Below are 14528 nucleotides of genomic sequence, written 5' to 3'. Positions count from 1 at the left end.
AGATCCTGTGCAAACCTCAGCCCGTGGTGTCCTTCCGAGCTCCAGAATGCAGGCAGAGAGCTTCAAATAGTTCTGAAAAACTATTTTATTTCACTTTTTCCACATTTATGTTTCGCTCTTGGAGATCAGATGAGAGACTGAGTAAATGAGGAAGCTGAAACATTCTCATTCAAGGATGTATTATTTGAATTATTCATTATAATCTTCATTCTCCTGTGGATTTTTCAGCATTTGAGTTTTATGAGGATTGTGGATTCTCCCTCTTTTACATTATCTTACTTAATGAATTGCAGAAGCTTTCCCATCTACTCCTTCATGTTCCAAAATCTCAGCAAAGGGTCAGCATTCAATTTAGATAAAAAATTTCTTCAATATTTTTTGAGAAAAAATATCTTCCAAAAGATAAACATTTCATTAATATATACACGTGTATGGATATACTGTGCAAATTTCCCTCCTGGGCTTCTGACAGATGTATAAGCTGTTTACCAACTGCTCCTCTGAGCTGGTGGCAGTCATTATGTGGGGCAGCAGCTGTGGGGCTGCTTCAAAACACCCCCTTGAAGGGCAGAGGATAGAGCTCGGTGTGACACCGGTCATTACACACCAGCTGAACAGCAAAACAGCCTTTCATCTGCTGCATCCGCAAGTCAGACGTCACCCCACCAAGGGTGGCAGGAGCATCGCAGGGAAATCTGCATCAGTACTGATCTTCAAGAAGAAAAAAGCTACTTTGAATAGCAAAAGGACACAGAGCAGCAGTACTACCTCCTGATTTTGCAGGATTTCCATCTTGTCATTTAAGCTTTCCACAGTGGGATGAAGAGAAAAGAAAATTATGTACCTATTTGTCCTTCCTTAGTATGTGCATATGCTCCCCTTTGGCACTCCTACAGCCTTGAAATGCAGGGTTTTGTGATTCTCTGCAGAGAGGTGAGATGAAATACCTTCTTTGCCCACAGCAAGCATGCTCTGAGAGGTCATCCCACCAGCAGCGAGGTTCTGTGTGTCTCATCCATCTTCCCAAGCCACCTCAAGGCTACCTGCCAGACAAACACATCCAGGAGAAGGAGATTTTCTCCCCAAAACTCGATGTTCCATTAAACAATGGCTAGCCAGAGGCTGACTAAAACATCTGCCTAGAATCCAGACTGCTGCCTCTTGTGCTGAAATGTTTCCAGCTGGCACTGCCCCAGCCACAGTTTTTTTCTTCTCTGTGGGCATGTGCAATTCAAAACCTGCAGTGGCTACAGCCTCTGAATTGAAAAGAAAGTCATGCATATCCTATTTGCACCAGGGAGCTGTTATCTTACTAAAGTTTATAGATTTCACAGAGTCTGAGGGCAGAAGGCTCCATCCCAGGTGAAAAGTGTGAACTCTCTTCTCAAGGTCTCACACAGCACAAGTCACTGCTTATAGTCAGGTAATTCTGGGCTGAGACTGATGACAGTGTTTGGAAAATGTGTTAGTCCTCAGGCAGTAAAATAATGTCCGAGAAACAAAATCTCTGCCTGCTCTGTATCTGTCTTACAACTCTGTATCCACCTTGTCTGTATCAGACAAGATGTGTCTGATCAGTGAAGCACAGTGGAAAATACTTATTAACCTCAATTGACAGAGTCCCGTGTAACCACTTCATTAATTTATCCCTGATTAGTCTGTTTATCCAGTCTAGTATCATTCTCTTTTAAGTACTGGTTCATGTTGACCCTCCATCAGTCCTCTGGCACCTCTCGTTTTCCAAAGTTTGTTAAGATCTAAAATTAGTGAAATGAGAGTACTGAGCTACTGGTCTTAAGAATGAAAGTGTGCATGACCCCAGACTTCTGAACTTAAAGTGTTTGTATTTAGAAGGTGATGTTTCACATCCTCCTCAGCTACAGATGGCAAATTATCTCATCTGGTATAGCTGAATCCTACCACCTTGTTCTGATATAGTAAAGCAGGAATTATGAACATTTGGTGTGATGTTTTTCCCATCTGATGGACATAAATGGTAAGATTGCAAATAACAGAGAAGCTATTCCTAAGTTAAGATTCCCAGTGATATTTTAATGTCCCCTTACTGTCTATAACATAATTAAGTTTTTATATTTCTTCTGTTTCTGTTGCTTTGCATTCTCAATGTTTGCAATATGCATTCTATGGCAATGAATATCTCTTCTAAATATCTCTTCTAAATGGGTTCAGATCTGAACCCATTCTTCAGATCTGTCTGTCTGTCATCTATCTACCTATCTTCTCTGCTGAAATATTGCTCTAGTCTGACAAAATAGGAATCCACTGATTTTTTTAAAAAAAAATCTCTGTAGTTGCAAGTGTAGTAATCTTTGTCATTTGCTGAGACCAGAGTTGTGAGTGACAGGCTATCAAAGAGATATTTCATGTTTTTAATTAGCATCTCCTCCAAATTGTGATCTTTCAGCTCTGGTACACAGACCTCCTCCTTTTTGAAGGGTCCAATGGAGGCAAAAAGGGTCCTTCTGGATTGTGACTCAAGTTCCTTCTGAACAAGATGGGCATGCTAGGAGGTTAGGATAGGAGTTTAGGATAGGAGTTGGCAGGTTGCAACCACCACAGAGCAAGAGCTCCACTGTCTGTAGCTTCAGGAAACCAGAGCCACGGAAAGAAGCTGACCTGCAGGGACACCAGGCTCTTTTCTCCAGAAACACTGCCCAACACATCCCTGTGTCGTGTGTGCCTGGCTCCAGCCCATCTCTCCAGGCACAGCATCCTAGCACTTATCTCCTCGCACTCGCATCCCACCTGCTGGCTCCTCCTCGCTCACATCCCAGCCCTGGCTGGAACATCGTGTACTTGGCACGCGGATGCTCCCCAGGACGGCACAGCAGATATCTTCTAGACACCCCGGGCAAACATGAAGAGCCTGCCATAGATCCAGTTCCCCTGCTTTTTGCTCCATCCCCCAAGCAGCTGGCAGCAGTTTATCCACCCGAGCAGGATAGCTCCCCCTTGGATGAGGCATTTGGGTGCTCCTGCCAAGGCAGGAGGAACATCTGCAGTGAGGAGCTGGGACCATATCCTACTTCCCCAACCAGCAAGAGCTGCCAGCAGGGGAGGAGGTTTATGTGAGTACGAGATTGCTGGCAAAATGCTGATGCATCTGTGTGCTTGACTCTTTAACCTGCTCGTCCTTCCCTGAACCCGTCCCCTTCTTCCCTCCCTTCCCCTTCCCCCTCCTCCTTCTGCTTCTAGGCATTCCCTTCCCTGTATCCCTTCCCTAGAGCTGCCGCCTGCCAGGGCACGTGCGGCAGCGGCAGCACCGCGGGGCTCCGGTGCGTAGGTGCCTCTACACCATCCCTCAGGGCGCAGCCAAGCGCCTGCCTCGGGGAGCACGTGTGAAACTGGAGAGCATCTGCTTCAGTAAACTGTTCGGTTATTCCGTATCTCAGAAATAACAAATAACGAGGAAAACAGTGATTTAAACACACAGGCACACAACCATTAATGAGCAGGTGATTAGAGAGACAATAAGGGAAGGCAGAGCTTGCCAGGCACTGACTGATGGGCCATTAAAGGAGCTACTATGGCTTTTGAGAGGATCTGCCTCAATACTGTAACTGGTAAGACAGAGAAAACATGGTTAGTGTGAAATTAGAGGTGTATTTGAGGGAGCTTGGGGGACTGAACAAAACTTACTACAGGATGTTTACGGAAATTACCAAAGACACAGGAAGGGAAGGATCAGGGTGGAAAAGTATGGGAAGATGACAAGGAAGGAGGTTGGAGGGATCAGACATGACAGCAAGTGTTTGGGCAAGACAATCACCTGGCTGGGCCCTGATCCATGCAGTCTGGCCTGCCTTCTTATTAAATCCCATCCTTAATTACCTTTGCTGTGTGCCAGCCCCTGGAAAAGACTTAAGGTCTGAGCCAGGGCTGATTGAGGGAGCCAGGATAGAGGACACTGGACAGGCTTTTCAAGGGATCCATGAGTGAGGAGTGCTTGTGAAGGCAGAGAATATGGAAGACTATTGACAGGGAAAAAGAGCCACAAAAGCAACAAGCAGCAGAGATACTCTATCTCAACACTCAGAGATGTAAATACACTGGCAGAACAAAGCATCCATAAAAATAATTATGTTTGTTCAAAGTTACATTGCAGTAATTTTTTGGGTGCCACCCTGGAACTTTGCTGTCAGCGGACATTCCCCAGTCACCATCCCAAATGCTGTTTGTGAGGGTGCTGTGCTTCAGACTTGAATTAAATGCAAAGTCTCAATTGCCACAAGAAAGAAATCGTGGGTTTTTTAAAGTAATTACAGTTGCTAAGAGGCGTTCAGCACAGGCAGACTACTGAGAAAGCAGATCCAATGAGTGAGATAAATTCAGTGGAACTGGAGTACCAGGAGAGAACCTGCAAGGAGCATAGGGGAGCTCCATTCCAGCTGCTTTCAGGCAGCCTTCATTTGTATTGGCAATGCGATGAAAAGCAGCACCAACGGCTCCTGAGTTAGAAAGCTGTTTTTAATGAGTTTGAGGCCAACCATTTTCAACATCTTGAAGCAAGGGAACCATGTTTGAAAACCAAGAGGGTGAGTTTCAACTGCCTTCAGAAATTGAAAAAACTCTGTCCATTTGGATGCCTAAATGCAAAACAAAACACTTCTACTACTTCATCATTCTGTGGAGAGCTTTGAGCTGCTGTGACTGCAAAGCAAGCAAACAGCCATGGTATCACTGTCAGAAAATACCGTTCCATAATGGATTCCAGTAAAGCCTGAAAAAGAGAGCACAGCAGCCTGGAACACCCAAGGCTGCACTCTTGCTATTTCATGTATAACAGTCAAACACAAAGTCTGAAAAGTAGTTCCTGAAACTTTGCTTTCCCTACTCTTGTGAGCTTCTACAGGCACAGAAAGGATTTATTCTTCTTGTACAAAGCTATGAAGGGAATTAGACCAAGTAGATCAGGCTTAGGCAGCTGCAAGCTAACAGAGAGCCTTGCCACCAGCCATTCCTTGAGCTGCTGCAAATGGCCATTGAGAGCAGTACAGTATTCCCTGATAAGAGAAATAGCAACAGAGAAGTACCTGGGAAAGTATTTTTTATATAATTACTTTTTACTAAGACTCAAATCAGAAAAGTAGAACATATTTTCATCTCTAGGCAATAAAACTTGAGATATGTGCTTTAGTTCTTTAAAATTCAGTAAAAGAGTTTGTATAATGATGTTCAGAAATTATTTATGTTGATAAGTACTGTTGTGTCATCCTTAAATGAAGCACAGCTTCCCCAGATCACTCACTTCTGATAGTCCTTCATAACTAAGCTTAAAAGACAAGTGAGCTCACAGTTCTCCACCTGCTTAAAACTGAGGTAGGGATATTTCAGTTAAGAAATATTTCAGATATTTCTCTTATCAGATAAGAGCAAATACTGAGTTCTTTTGACAGCTTTTCTGAGTGAAGATACATCCAGCACACAGGCAGCAGAGGAAACCTTGCTGGTACTCAAGTATCAGCTTCACGTTTGGCCAGCACAGCTGAATGCCAAAGCCTGGTCAGGAAGAACTTTGGCAGGCTGGAGGAGTGGTCACATTATCTTAAGTTTAGCATGAACTGGATGTCAAAGAACAACTATCATTGAAACCAACACTGCCAGTACAAAACCTGCTGTTTTGCTAATGAACTGAGAGAACTCCCAAATTCACCAGTCTTGACAAAGGCCATCTCCGTAAACTGGTCTTACTAATTACAAGGCTTGTCTTTCTCTTTCATCCTGTGAATCTTTTAAATATCACAGTGATATTCAATCTTTTTTACACTGACAATGCTGAAAAAATGTAAGTAATATCTAGGTAACTCACTCTCTCTAAGTGGGAAGGATCTGTCAACTCATATAAAGTGGAACATGAATTCCCATGCTATTTGTTTGAAGTGAAATATCCATGGGCTGCATGAAATGCATACTCATGGTTTTCAAATACAGACAGAAGCATCCAGCAATACTGCAAAAATATTGAGGGAATGCCAGAATAATCATTTATGTGTTTCAACTTTTAAAAATCTTTCTTGAGGAAAAAAAAAATCACATTAAATTCTACAAAGTTACCTGCAGTTTTAATTCCTGTTCTTGAATGCCCAACTATATCTTTTTTATAGACTAAGAAAATGGCTGTACCAAATGTTCTCACTTCTTCTGTGTGTGCTGATAGCAATAATTTCTGACAATAAATTTGAGCTGGCTATACACCACATCTATTTTTTGTGAAATTCTTTAAAGGCTGTTTTCATGTCCACTGGAATATTTTGTTTTTAGGAATCCATAAAGTTAACAAAGTGAGATCCACTAAACCAAAGTGACAAAATAGATGGGATATCTTGTAATTGCTCTGTTCCCACTATTTAACTGTAAAGTATGCGAAAAGTCATAGTTTTAAAAAGTACATCCAGAGCACTCCAAGCATAAAAGAAATCATAATGAAAGGCTGAAGTGGCATTCATTGTAGCAATGCTTTATTTCTCTACATTGCAGTAACTCTCTGTATATGCCATTAAAACCTTCCAGGAATATAAGTTTCATAGTTGCTTCAGAGTATCTTTCAGTCATTTCTCTAACAGAGCTCATACAAATTTAAGCTAAAACTTTCCAAGTAGTCTAAATAAGATGAGGAGATCATTACCAGTCATTGTCAATGAGGTCTTTTAAATATTGCACTAATACTACTTACTTTGACTAGGAGCTTTAAGTCCTCTATTTCTCATCTTGAGTCTGCTTCCATCTTAGGCTCAAATGAATGAAGAATATCCATAAAATAGATGGTCAAATGTACACTGCTATGTCATGCCTAAAACTAAGTTTAGATACCCTTGGTCAACAGTCCAGAGATACGAAATATTAATAACAAATTTTTTGTAACTACCACAAACACATCTACTGGTTTACATAACAGTCTGTTCTACTGGTCAATTATCAAGAGCTTTGGCATCTCAAAGTATTTTAATTAATTCCCCTCATGAGTGAAGGTAACTACAGTCCCTCATCCTCATTGAGTGTCTCAGTAGCCCAGGTACGGGCAGCTGCTGCAGAGCTGATGTCACAGCAGCACATTAAAACGTTACATAGCTGCACTTAAAATAAATTAATTGTCCCCACAAGAGCTTCTCTCTATTCAGAACAAAGGCTGTCCAAGTGACAGGATTAGGTGTGGATGTTGATAATGTGACATTTGAAGCTAGATGAGATGAATTCTGCCTAGAAATCCCACATATCATCTGTGTATGTCACTTTCACCTATATATTACCAAGCGTGGATTTCATGTTTTCCCTGTAGTTTTATACTCCCCAACACCTGTGAATCCACAATCCACCCCCACAATAAGGCATATTCTACTAAGTCAATTAATACTTCCTCTTTGAGTAATTAATACTGGCACCTGACAAAAATACTCTGGGCATAGACAGAAAGACATTTCTGTTGTGACTCTTTCTATCACAATAACCATCCTTTAACTCTGCAGCTCAGCACTGGCCATTGTTACTTGATTGTTCAGCATCCTTAATTTAAATTCTTCGTTTGTTTTTCTTGCTCTGCTCTAAGGAAATGCTAGTCAGTGCTCTGGCCTCACTTTGGCCCTTTGGAGTCTCATAACCCTTAGCTACCCCAAGAGACTGTGGCTGACATTAACTAGTGCCAACTAGATTATATTGTTTGGAATAAAGATTGATGTTTTTACTTACAATGGGTGTTATATAGTTAACTGAAATATATGATGCCCATTTACCAGCTTTTTAGCTTTATGTCAAACCATTTGTAACCAGGAAAATGAGGACTAATAAAACTTTTAGTTATAGGAAGGAAAAAGTGAAGTTTCTATGTCTATAGTTCAGGCTTCCCTACATTTCTAGCACTCCCATTTCTATCTCATCATGGCATGGATACTTAAGGTAAGCCAGATGACACATTCATTTACTTACAGGTCTTAAGAAACAATTTATAAAAACAAACCAACCAGAACAGTAACAACACTAATACACATAAACTTTCACTTTACGGACATCTTTGTCTTCACATTCTCTTTGCCTATTGTAATAATAGAATGTATTGTCCCTTCTCTGGAGTTTCTTAACAAATCCAGTTTCTGGCCAGCACTCTACCTACAAGAAGAACAAAAAGGATATAAAATCACCTGAACATGTTCACATTAAATGTTTGTGCATGACATTGCAAGGAATATACAGTATACTTTCATAGGAAACCCTAATTTGCATCTAAATACTACTTTTCTATTAACTTGCTGAACTTTTAAAAACAGATTGAGAACAAGCTGACAGAAACCAGTTTTCAGGTTTAGTATAAAGTTATGTGATCTGAAAAGCCTAGAAATAGGAATCTAAGGATATTTAACAGGCTAATTTAAAATTGGACAAGTCAAATATTTTAAAACAAACACCTTGTTTAGGAATATAATATTGATGCTATTCAGTTATTCAGTAATCTGAGAGGCTGCAAGTGTCTGCTCCTGTAAGACTGACATATATTTAAAGGTTTCTTTCAGATCCTTCTGACCATGAAAAATGTGCTTTTCATTAGTAATTTAATGAAAATAAAGTAAGCCTCAGACTGTATCAGTCTCAAAGACAGTAGGATCAGTCCCACATAAATGCAGCATCACCCTGGTGCTCTTCGCTGCTTCACAGTGTAAACCTTTAAATTAAAGGCTTCAGCATTTGCACATTCAGCAGCTTTATGGCTTTAGTACCTCTTTCAGCCTGAGCATCTATGACTGCTTCTGATTAAACTAAACCTTAAAAATCAGGTAGTAAGCATCTTATTTCTCTTCCAGGCAGAGCTGACAACAGGATGTCAAACTAGAGCATTCTCTAATTGGAGAGCCCACTTCATCACTTACCTTATGACTTCAGGCATACAGCTGTGTTATTTGCATTGTCTGTCTAAACATAACAGCCTTAATATTCATTCCACCTACATTATAATTGCATCTTTAGTAACAACTGCATTATAGAAACCTAATATGGACTTAACAAGACATTTCAGAATATGTAAGTTGAAAGAGAATCACTGCCAGGCCCTGGCATGCTGGAACTGAATGCACACTCACATTACAATTAGTCAGTGGTATTCTTTAACTTTAATCAGGGTTTAACTGCCAGTGATTGTGCCCTGCCATAAATCTTGAACACACAGATCCTACTACAATAACTACGTTATTTCCTTCTGCAGTTACTGAAAACTATACCACAGCCTTTGCAGTGGTATCAGAGTCCACAATAAAATAATAAACTATCTTATTATGCACATCAACGTGTTTCGCTGTGTTTTGAGTTAACTGGATGGGGTGTGAGTATCTTGGAACTTTCTGTTCTTTCTTATGTGCTCAGGAGGTGAACATATTTTAAAAGTGTATTCTTCATAATATATTTGTTGCTTTGGAAGATAAATTACGGAGGTGTAATAAAAAATGATATATTGTTTGTTGTATTAATCTGTTGGTTGCTATTTTGAACCTCGAGTAGGCACTGGATATTTGGCCACTACTCAATAGCTCATTTGATGTGCTGGGGAGCATCACTAACAACTGCAGTGAGCAGAGGTGCAAGTCCCTGGTGTTGACAAGAGCCTCTGTCACAACTGCCTTCAGTACAGTTCAAATATTGCCATTGTGGATATCATTTTGAGAGAGGCCAAGCTCTGAGTGTGCACAAAGCCTGACTGTGCTACCACACAATCCAACTGCAAACTGAAGCAGTAGCAATGACACAGGATTGACTCCATGGACAACCAACAAGTTTCCTATCAAGTCTATTGACAGACTAATGCAGAAGCTTCAGAGAACTCACTTTGAAATACTTCTTCACTCAACACTGAATTATACCTTTGGTGATCAGCTACATCTGTTCAAAGAGATCTGTGATGCTTCTAAATGCATCAGAGATGGGGAATAAACAGCTCAAGAACTCAAGTCAGACCTGTGAGGAAGCATACTGTATCAGAACCTAGCCTAAATGAAAGGAAATAAGCAGCACCTTTATTTTTATTAAATCATTTTACATGAGACAGAAGTTTAAAGTAGTAACTCTTACAATACAAAGTTCTAAATCTTACCTCATCAACTTGTTTTACTTGTTTATATTCCACCTCATCTCTGTATCCAGCTTGCTGAAATCTGTATAAGTTCTCTACGTCATCTGACCATATTTTGGCACGATGCATAGATATTGGTTTGATGTCAGCTTTAGTCATGACTTCAGAAACTTCAGACATCTTCCTGAAATTAGACTTAAAAAATTAAATTGAGAAGACAGAAGCAAGTGATTTTTTGGGGACATAGAGTAATGGATAGAACAAAATTTTAAAGTAAAGGAATTACAGAGTTCAAAGTCTGAGGTTAAAAAAGGAAAAAGTTATAAGCAGTTGGAATCAAATTAAACACACTACTTGATGTCAAACAAACGCAACTCATCTGTACTTCCAAATACATCTTGACTCAACCTTCCTAAAATTTAACTGTGCATATTGATGAATTAAAAAAACACTAAATGCAGTATTTCTGAATTTCACATCTTTGCAGTTGCTGTCCCCTTGGGGCAGGCAGGCAGATTTACAGATTTTTCTTTCTTGCTCCTGAAGTGACACCAAACTGGGAACCACAGAATAAAGGTGTGGGTTGTTACTGAAGAACAGCAAAGACTCAGGATGGGAGAGGAGGGGAAAGGAGAAATGCACAGTCAGTGACAGGGCCACAGTGCCAATGACAGAGATAAGGTCTTCAGAGATAAACTGGATAAGAAGACAAGGCACACAACCTGCCAGAATTCAGCCTTTTCTAGCTCTGCCCAAGCAAATGGACTGCCACTGACTTCCTCCTCACACAAAACCCATTTGTTCAGTCTGCTGAGACATAGCAAACAGGTTAATCAGCTGCTAAATCTGAAAAGAGCAGAACTGAGACAAGCTGAAACTCAAACTGAAAATAAAATTAATTAATTAGATAAATGAAAAAAACCCTACCCAAACTAAAAACGAGTAACAAAAAAGCAATAAAAAAATTGCAGACAGTGGATACTCACCAGGGATGGATTTGAACTACATTAAAAAAATAAATAATTTCACTTCTGAATTTCATTGCATTTGCTTTCCTAAGTATATCTTATTTTGCTGCTCAAATAGAACTTTTGTCGCTTCTACAAGCAAAACACACCCTTCACGATCATGCCTAGCAGGTATGCTCAGAGATGAGTCCTTTCCCAGTTTTGAAATGTCACCAAGCTTCAGCTTCATAACTAGGAAAGTATCTCCAAGGAACGAAAATTTCTGGATTTTGCAGTGAGAGGATGAATACAGTCTCCTTCCCTGTGGGTACCATGCTGTCTCCAAACCTTGCCCAATTTCTTTACTTGGCAAGTTCCTATATCAACAGAGAGCTGGAAAAGTTGAAATTATATCAAATGCAAAATGACACTAGTCTTTTAGAAAAGCAGAAATTGGAAAAAAAAGTCTTGCACTACAGGATAAAAATATTTGGGAAAATTATATCAAGAATTATTATTATCATAATGTAGAATTAGCAGAAAGAAGTCTGCACACGTAGCTCCTGTTTGTATGAGAGCCAGCAGGAGACAAAGAAAGGGTCTTTAATCTCTTATTGAATACATTTATTAGAGATCAATAAAAATATGTAAAAGGGCATTTTCTGGCAACCCTCAATCATTTCTTGCAGTTCAGTACTCCAAGCATTCTTTTACCAGACACTACAGCATTTTGCAATTGAAAGCAGCCATTCACTAAACTAAAAAGTAATTTTCCCACCTGGTTATGAGGTATCAAATACAAATTAACAGGATAAGCACAGATCCTTATTCTAAATTTAGGGTAGTAAGTAGGGTAAGTTTTTTTTTTCTCCTGTGCTGTAAAGGGCTCTTTTGTAGCCATCACAGGATTTTTCAAGCTCTGTATTTTTTCATCAGTGCTTTATGAGAACTGCTGTCAGTCAATATTGACTTTAGACAGTCAATATGATTAGCAATAATATTAGACCTAATAAATGCTAAGCTCTAATGAAATTGCATATCTTGTGATAACTTACATGTCATTAGTGTTAAGTACTTCTTTTCTGGACGTGCTGCATTCACCTAATGAATGTTTTTCTTCGAGACATGTGGATAGGTCTGGCACTTCTTGAGTCACCATTAATTCACAGTGCCTGTCCACAGGCTTTCCTGCCCCAAAAATAAAGATCATGTATTGAAAGTTCCAGCTTAGTGACTTCATATAATGAAAGCATCCCATTTTGGGGCTGCTATTTAAAAACTGTACTCTTTGTCTATTGTGTGTGCAAGTTCTAGGCACAGAGCTGTTTTCATTGTACCAGAGCAGGGGACAGCTGTACTCCAGCCAGGAATACAGGGAAGAGATGAAAGACAACAGACAGACAAAGGCAAATAAAGAAGACAAGAGAATGGTAAGAAAATATCCAGTTTAATATTAACGCTTTTCATTGAAGGGGAACTTTTGAACAGTGAAGTGGACTTTGCTAAGATGACAATGTTTGTCAGCTCCTAATTTAGGGTAAACAGTGAGTGCTTTGGCCTTGGGAACAGATTTTTTTAATGTTAATCATAACACAATTACTGTGTGTGTCCCTTAGGGCATCTGCTCAAGGACCATTTTCACTGCAACACGGGGTTACAGGAAAGGGAGAAAGACATAAAACAATATATGGGGTCTCAAACCTGAGCAGCAAATGAGGAAAGTGATGATGAGAACCACACCTGTGGCATGTGAAGAGTGTGAGAATGTTTATTCCAGCAAGGTTATCTGATCAGGGACAATGTCAGTTGGGAAATTTGGGAAAAAAGGGGAAACACACAAAATATGCAGAGACAGGGACCTGACAAAAACACTGATAAACAAACCTCAACTCCAGCACTAATAGATGGGCTATTAAGAAACTACAGGAATGACATTCAGAGAGACCAACCTGGACTTTGAACTGGTGAGACTTAACCAGGGGGCCCCAAACTTGGAGAGGTGTGGGAATCCATGGAACTGTATAGATCTGTGAGGAATGTGCAGGAGCAGTGAGAAACAAAGATGAGAACAGACAGAAAGGAGTATAAAATAAGGCTGTCCTGTGTAAAACAGGACCAGTCAGTATTACATGCCCAGCTAAGCCCCACACCTGATCATCACAGACTGTGCTAACCTATTGTATCTTCTTAAATCTTGACTGTCTCTCTGCACAAACTGTGTATTCCCCATGTGCGTGTGCTGCAAGGATAAAGTGCCAGTTCCTGGTGAGACCTGTGTATGAGTGAACACTGGTGCCAACTCTGGGAGTCAGGCTGGGGTATGAGCACCTCTGGCCTATGATATCTGGAGCCAGAGGGAATACTAAATTTCCAGCCACTGGAGCAGTAACAGGATGTGTCCTGAAAAATAAACTACTGGGGGAGGGCTGTCATGAGTGAGGGGCTCTATGTCAGCAGGTTGGGGCAAGACTGTGGGTTGCAGCCTGTGTGCCTGGTGCTGGGGAGGAGTGGTGTCTGTGCCTTCACCCATTGTGGTATACCCAGGGTGCACACCCATATTCACCAGCAAACTTGAAGCTGAAGAGTAGTGGCACCTTGGCTCCAGGCTGGGGTATCAAGCAGGACAGGGGGCCCTGCTGCATCCTCAGCCCGGACAAGGAGCACCATGTCCCCAGGCAGGAGAGGCCCTGGGGCACAGCAGTGGGAGGAGATGGCAGTACTGCCTACATCACTTAACCCAAGACAGAAAACACAGGACTTGCTTGGGGTGTCAGAAGAGCCAGTAAGAGATTTCATAGGATGCCAAGGGGTTGGAAAGACCCTTAAAGATCATCTCGTTCCGACCCCCTGCCATGAGCAGGGACACCTTCCACTAGTTCAGGTTGGTCAAAGCCCCATCCAACCTGGCCTTGAACTGTTCCAGAGCTGGGGCACCACAACCTCACCGGGCAACCTGTCCCAGTGCCTCACAGCCCGCACTATAAAAAAATTCTTCCTAAGAGCTAATCTAAGTTCCCCTCTTTCCAGTGGCTTCTACCTACTCTACCCGACGGTTCTTTGTACGTTCCGAGGTGCTCAGGCAGACGTCCCGGCCTGCGCTGCGACCCTAACTTCACCCTGCTCCCACCGCCCTGGCCACAACCCGCCCACCACCCGGCCCTTAGGGCGGCCCACCTCAGCTCAAGAGACGCAAAACGGGGACTCTCCTCACGCGCGGCGGGGCGGAGCGGAGCGGCAGCCGAGGCGCGATGGCGGCGGCCCTCACGGCCTCCTCCGTCCCCAAACCCCTCACGGCCTCCCCCGTCCCCAAACCCCTACACGGCCGCCTCCGTCCCCAAACCCCTCACGGCCTCTCCCGTCCCCAAACCCCTCACGGCCTCTCCCGTCTCCAAACCCCTCACGGCCTCCTCCGTCCCCACACCCCTACACGGCCGCCTCCGTCCCCAAACCCCCCACGGCCGCCTCCGTCCCCAAACCCCTCACGGCCTCTCCCGTCCCCAAACCCCTCACGG

At 41.9% G+C, this 14528-nt stretch overlaps 1 protein-coding gene and 1 long non-coding RNA gene across 3 annotated transcripts; both read right to left on the bottom strand.

Annotated features, from left to right (window-relative positions):
- Positions 1-724: 724 nt before the first annotated feature.
- Positions 725-4627, bottom strand: LOC137473675 (uncharacterized). The gene is made up of 2 exons (XR_010998923.1): positions 3785-4627; positions 725-1757 (listed from the first exon to the last, which is right to left on the bottom strand). It is a non-coding gene; the product is annotated as an uncharacterized lncRNA (long non-coding RNA).
- Positions 4628-6457: 1830 nt separating this feature from the next.
- MEIG1 (meiosis/spermiogenesis associated 1) lies at positions 6458-14296 on the bottom strand. 2 transcript variants are annotated; one of them, XM_068189540.1, is made up of 4 exons: positions 14191-14296; positions 12072-12204; positions 10091-10253; positions 6458-8121 (listed from the first exon to the last, which is right to left on the bottom strand). In XM_068189540.1, the coding sequence occupies exons 2-4, from the start codon at positions 12173-12175 to the stop codon at positions 7993-7995; spliced, it is 396 nt and encodes a 131-aa protein (XP_068045641.1). In that variant the 5' UTR covers positions 12176-12204; positions 14191-14296; the 3' UTR covers positions 6458-7992. The 2 variants fall into 2 exon arrangements, with proteins under 2 accessions (XP_068045641.1, XP_068045643.1); XM_068189542.1 differs by lacking the exon at positions 14191-14296 and having other exon boundaries at positions 10091-10264; positions 12072-12209.
- Positions 14297-14528: the final 232 nt, after the last annotated feature.

The sequence above is a fragment of the Anomalospiza imberbis genome, chromosome 5 (assembly GCF_031753505.1).
Source record: "Anomalospiza imberbis isolate Cuckoo-Finch-1a 21T00152 chromosome 5, ASM3175350v1, whole genome shotgun sequence".
Taxonomy (NCBI): domain Eukaryota; kingdom Metazoa; phylum Chordata; class Aves; order Passeriformes; family Viduidae; genus Anomalospiza; species Anomalospiza imberbis.
This window is presented reverse-complemented; position numbering and strand designations above follow the sequence as displayed.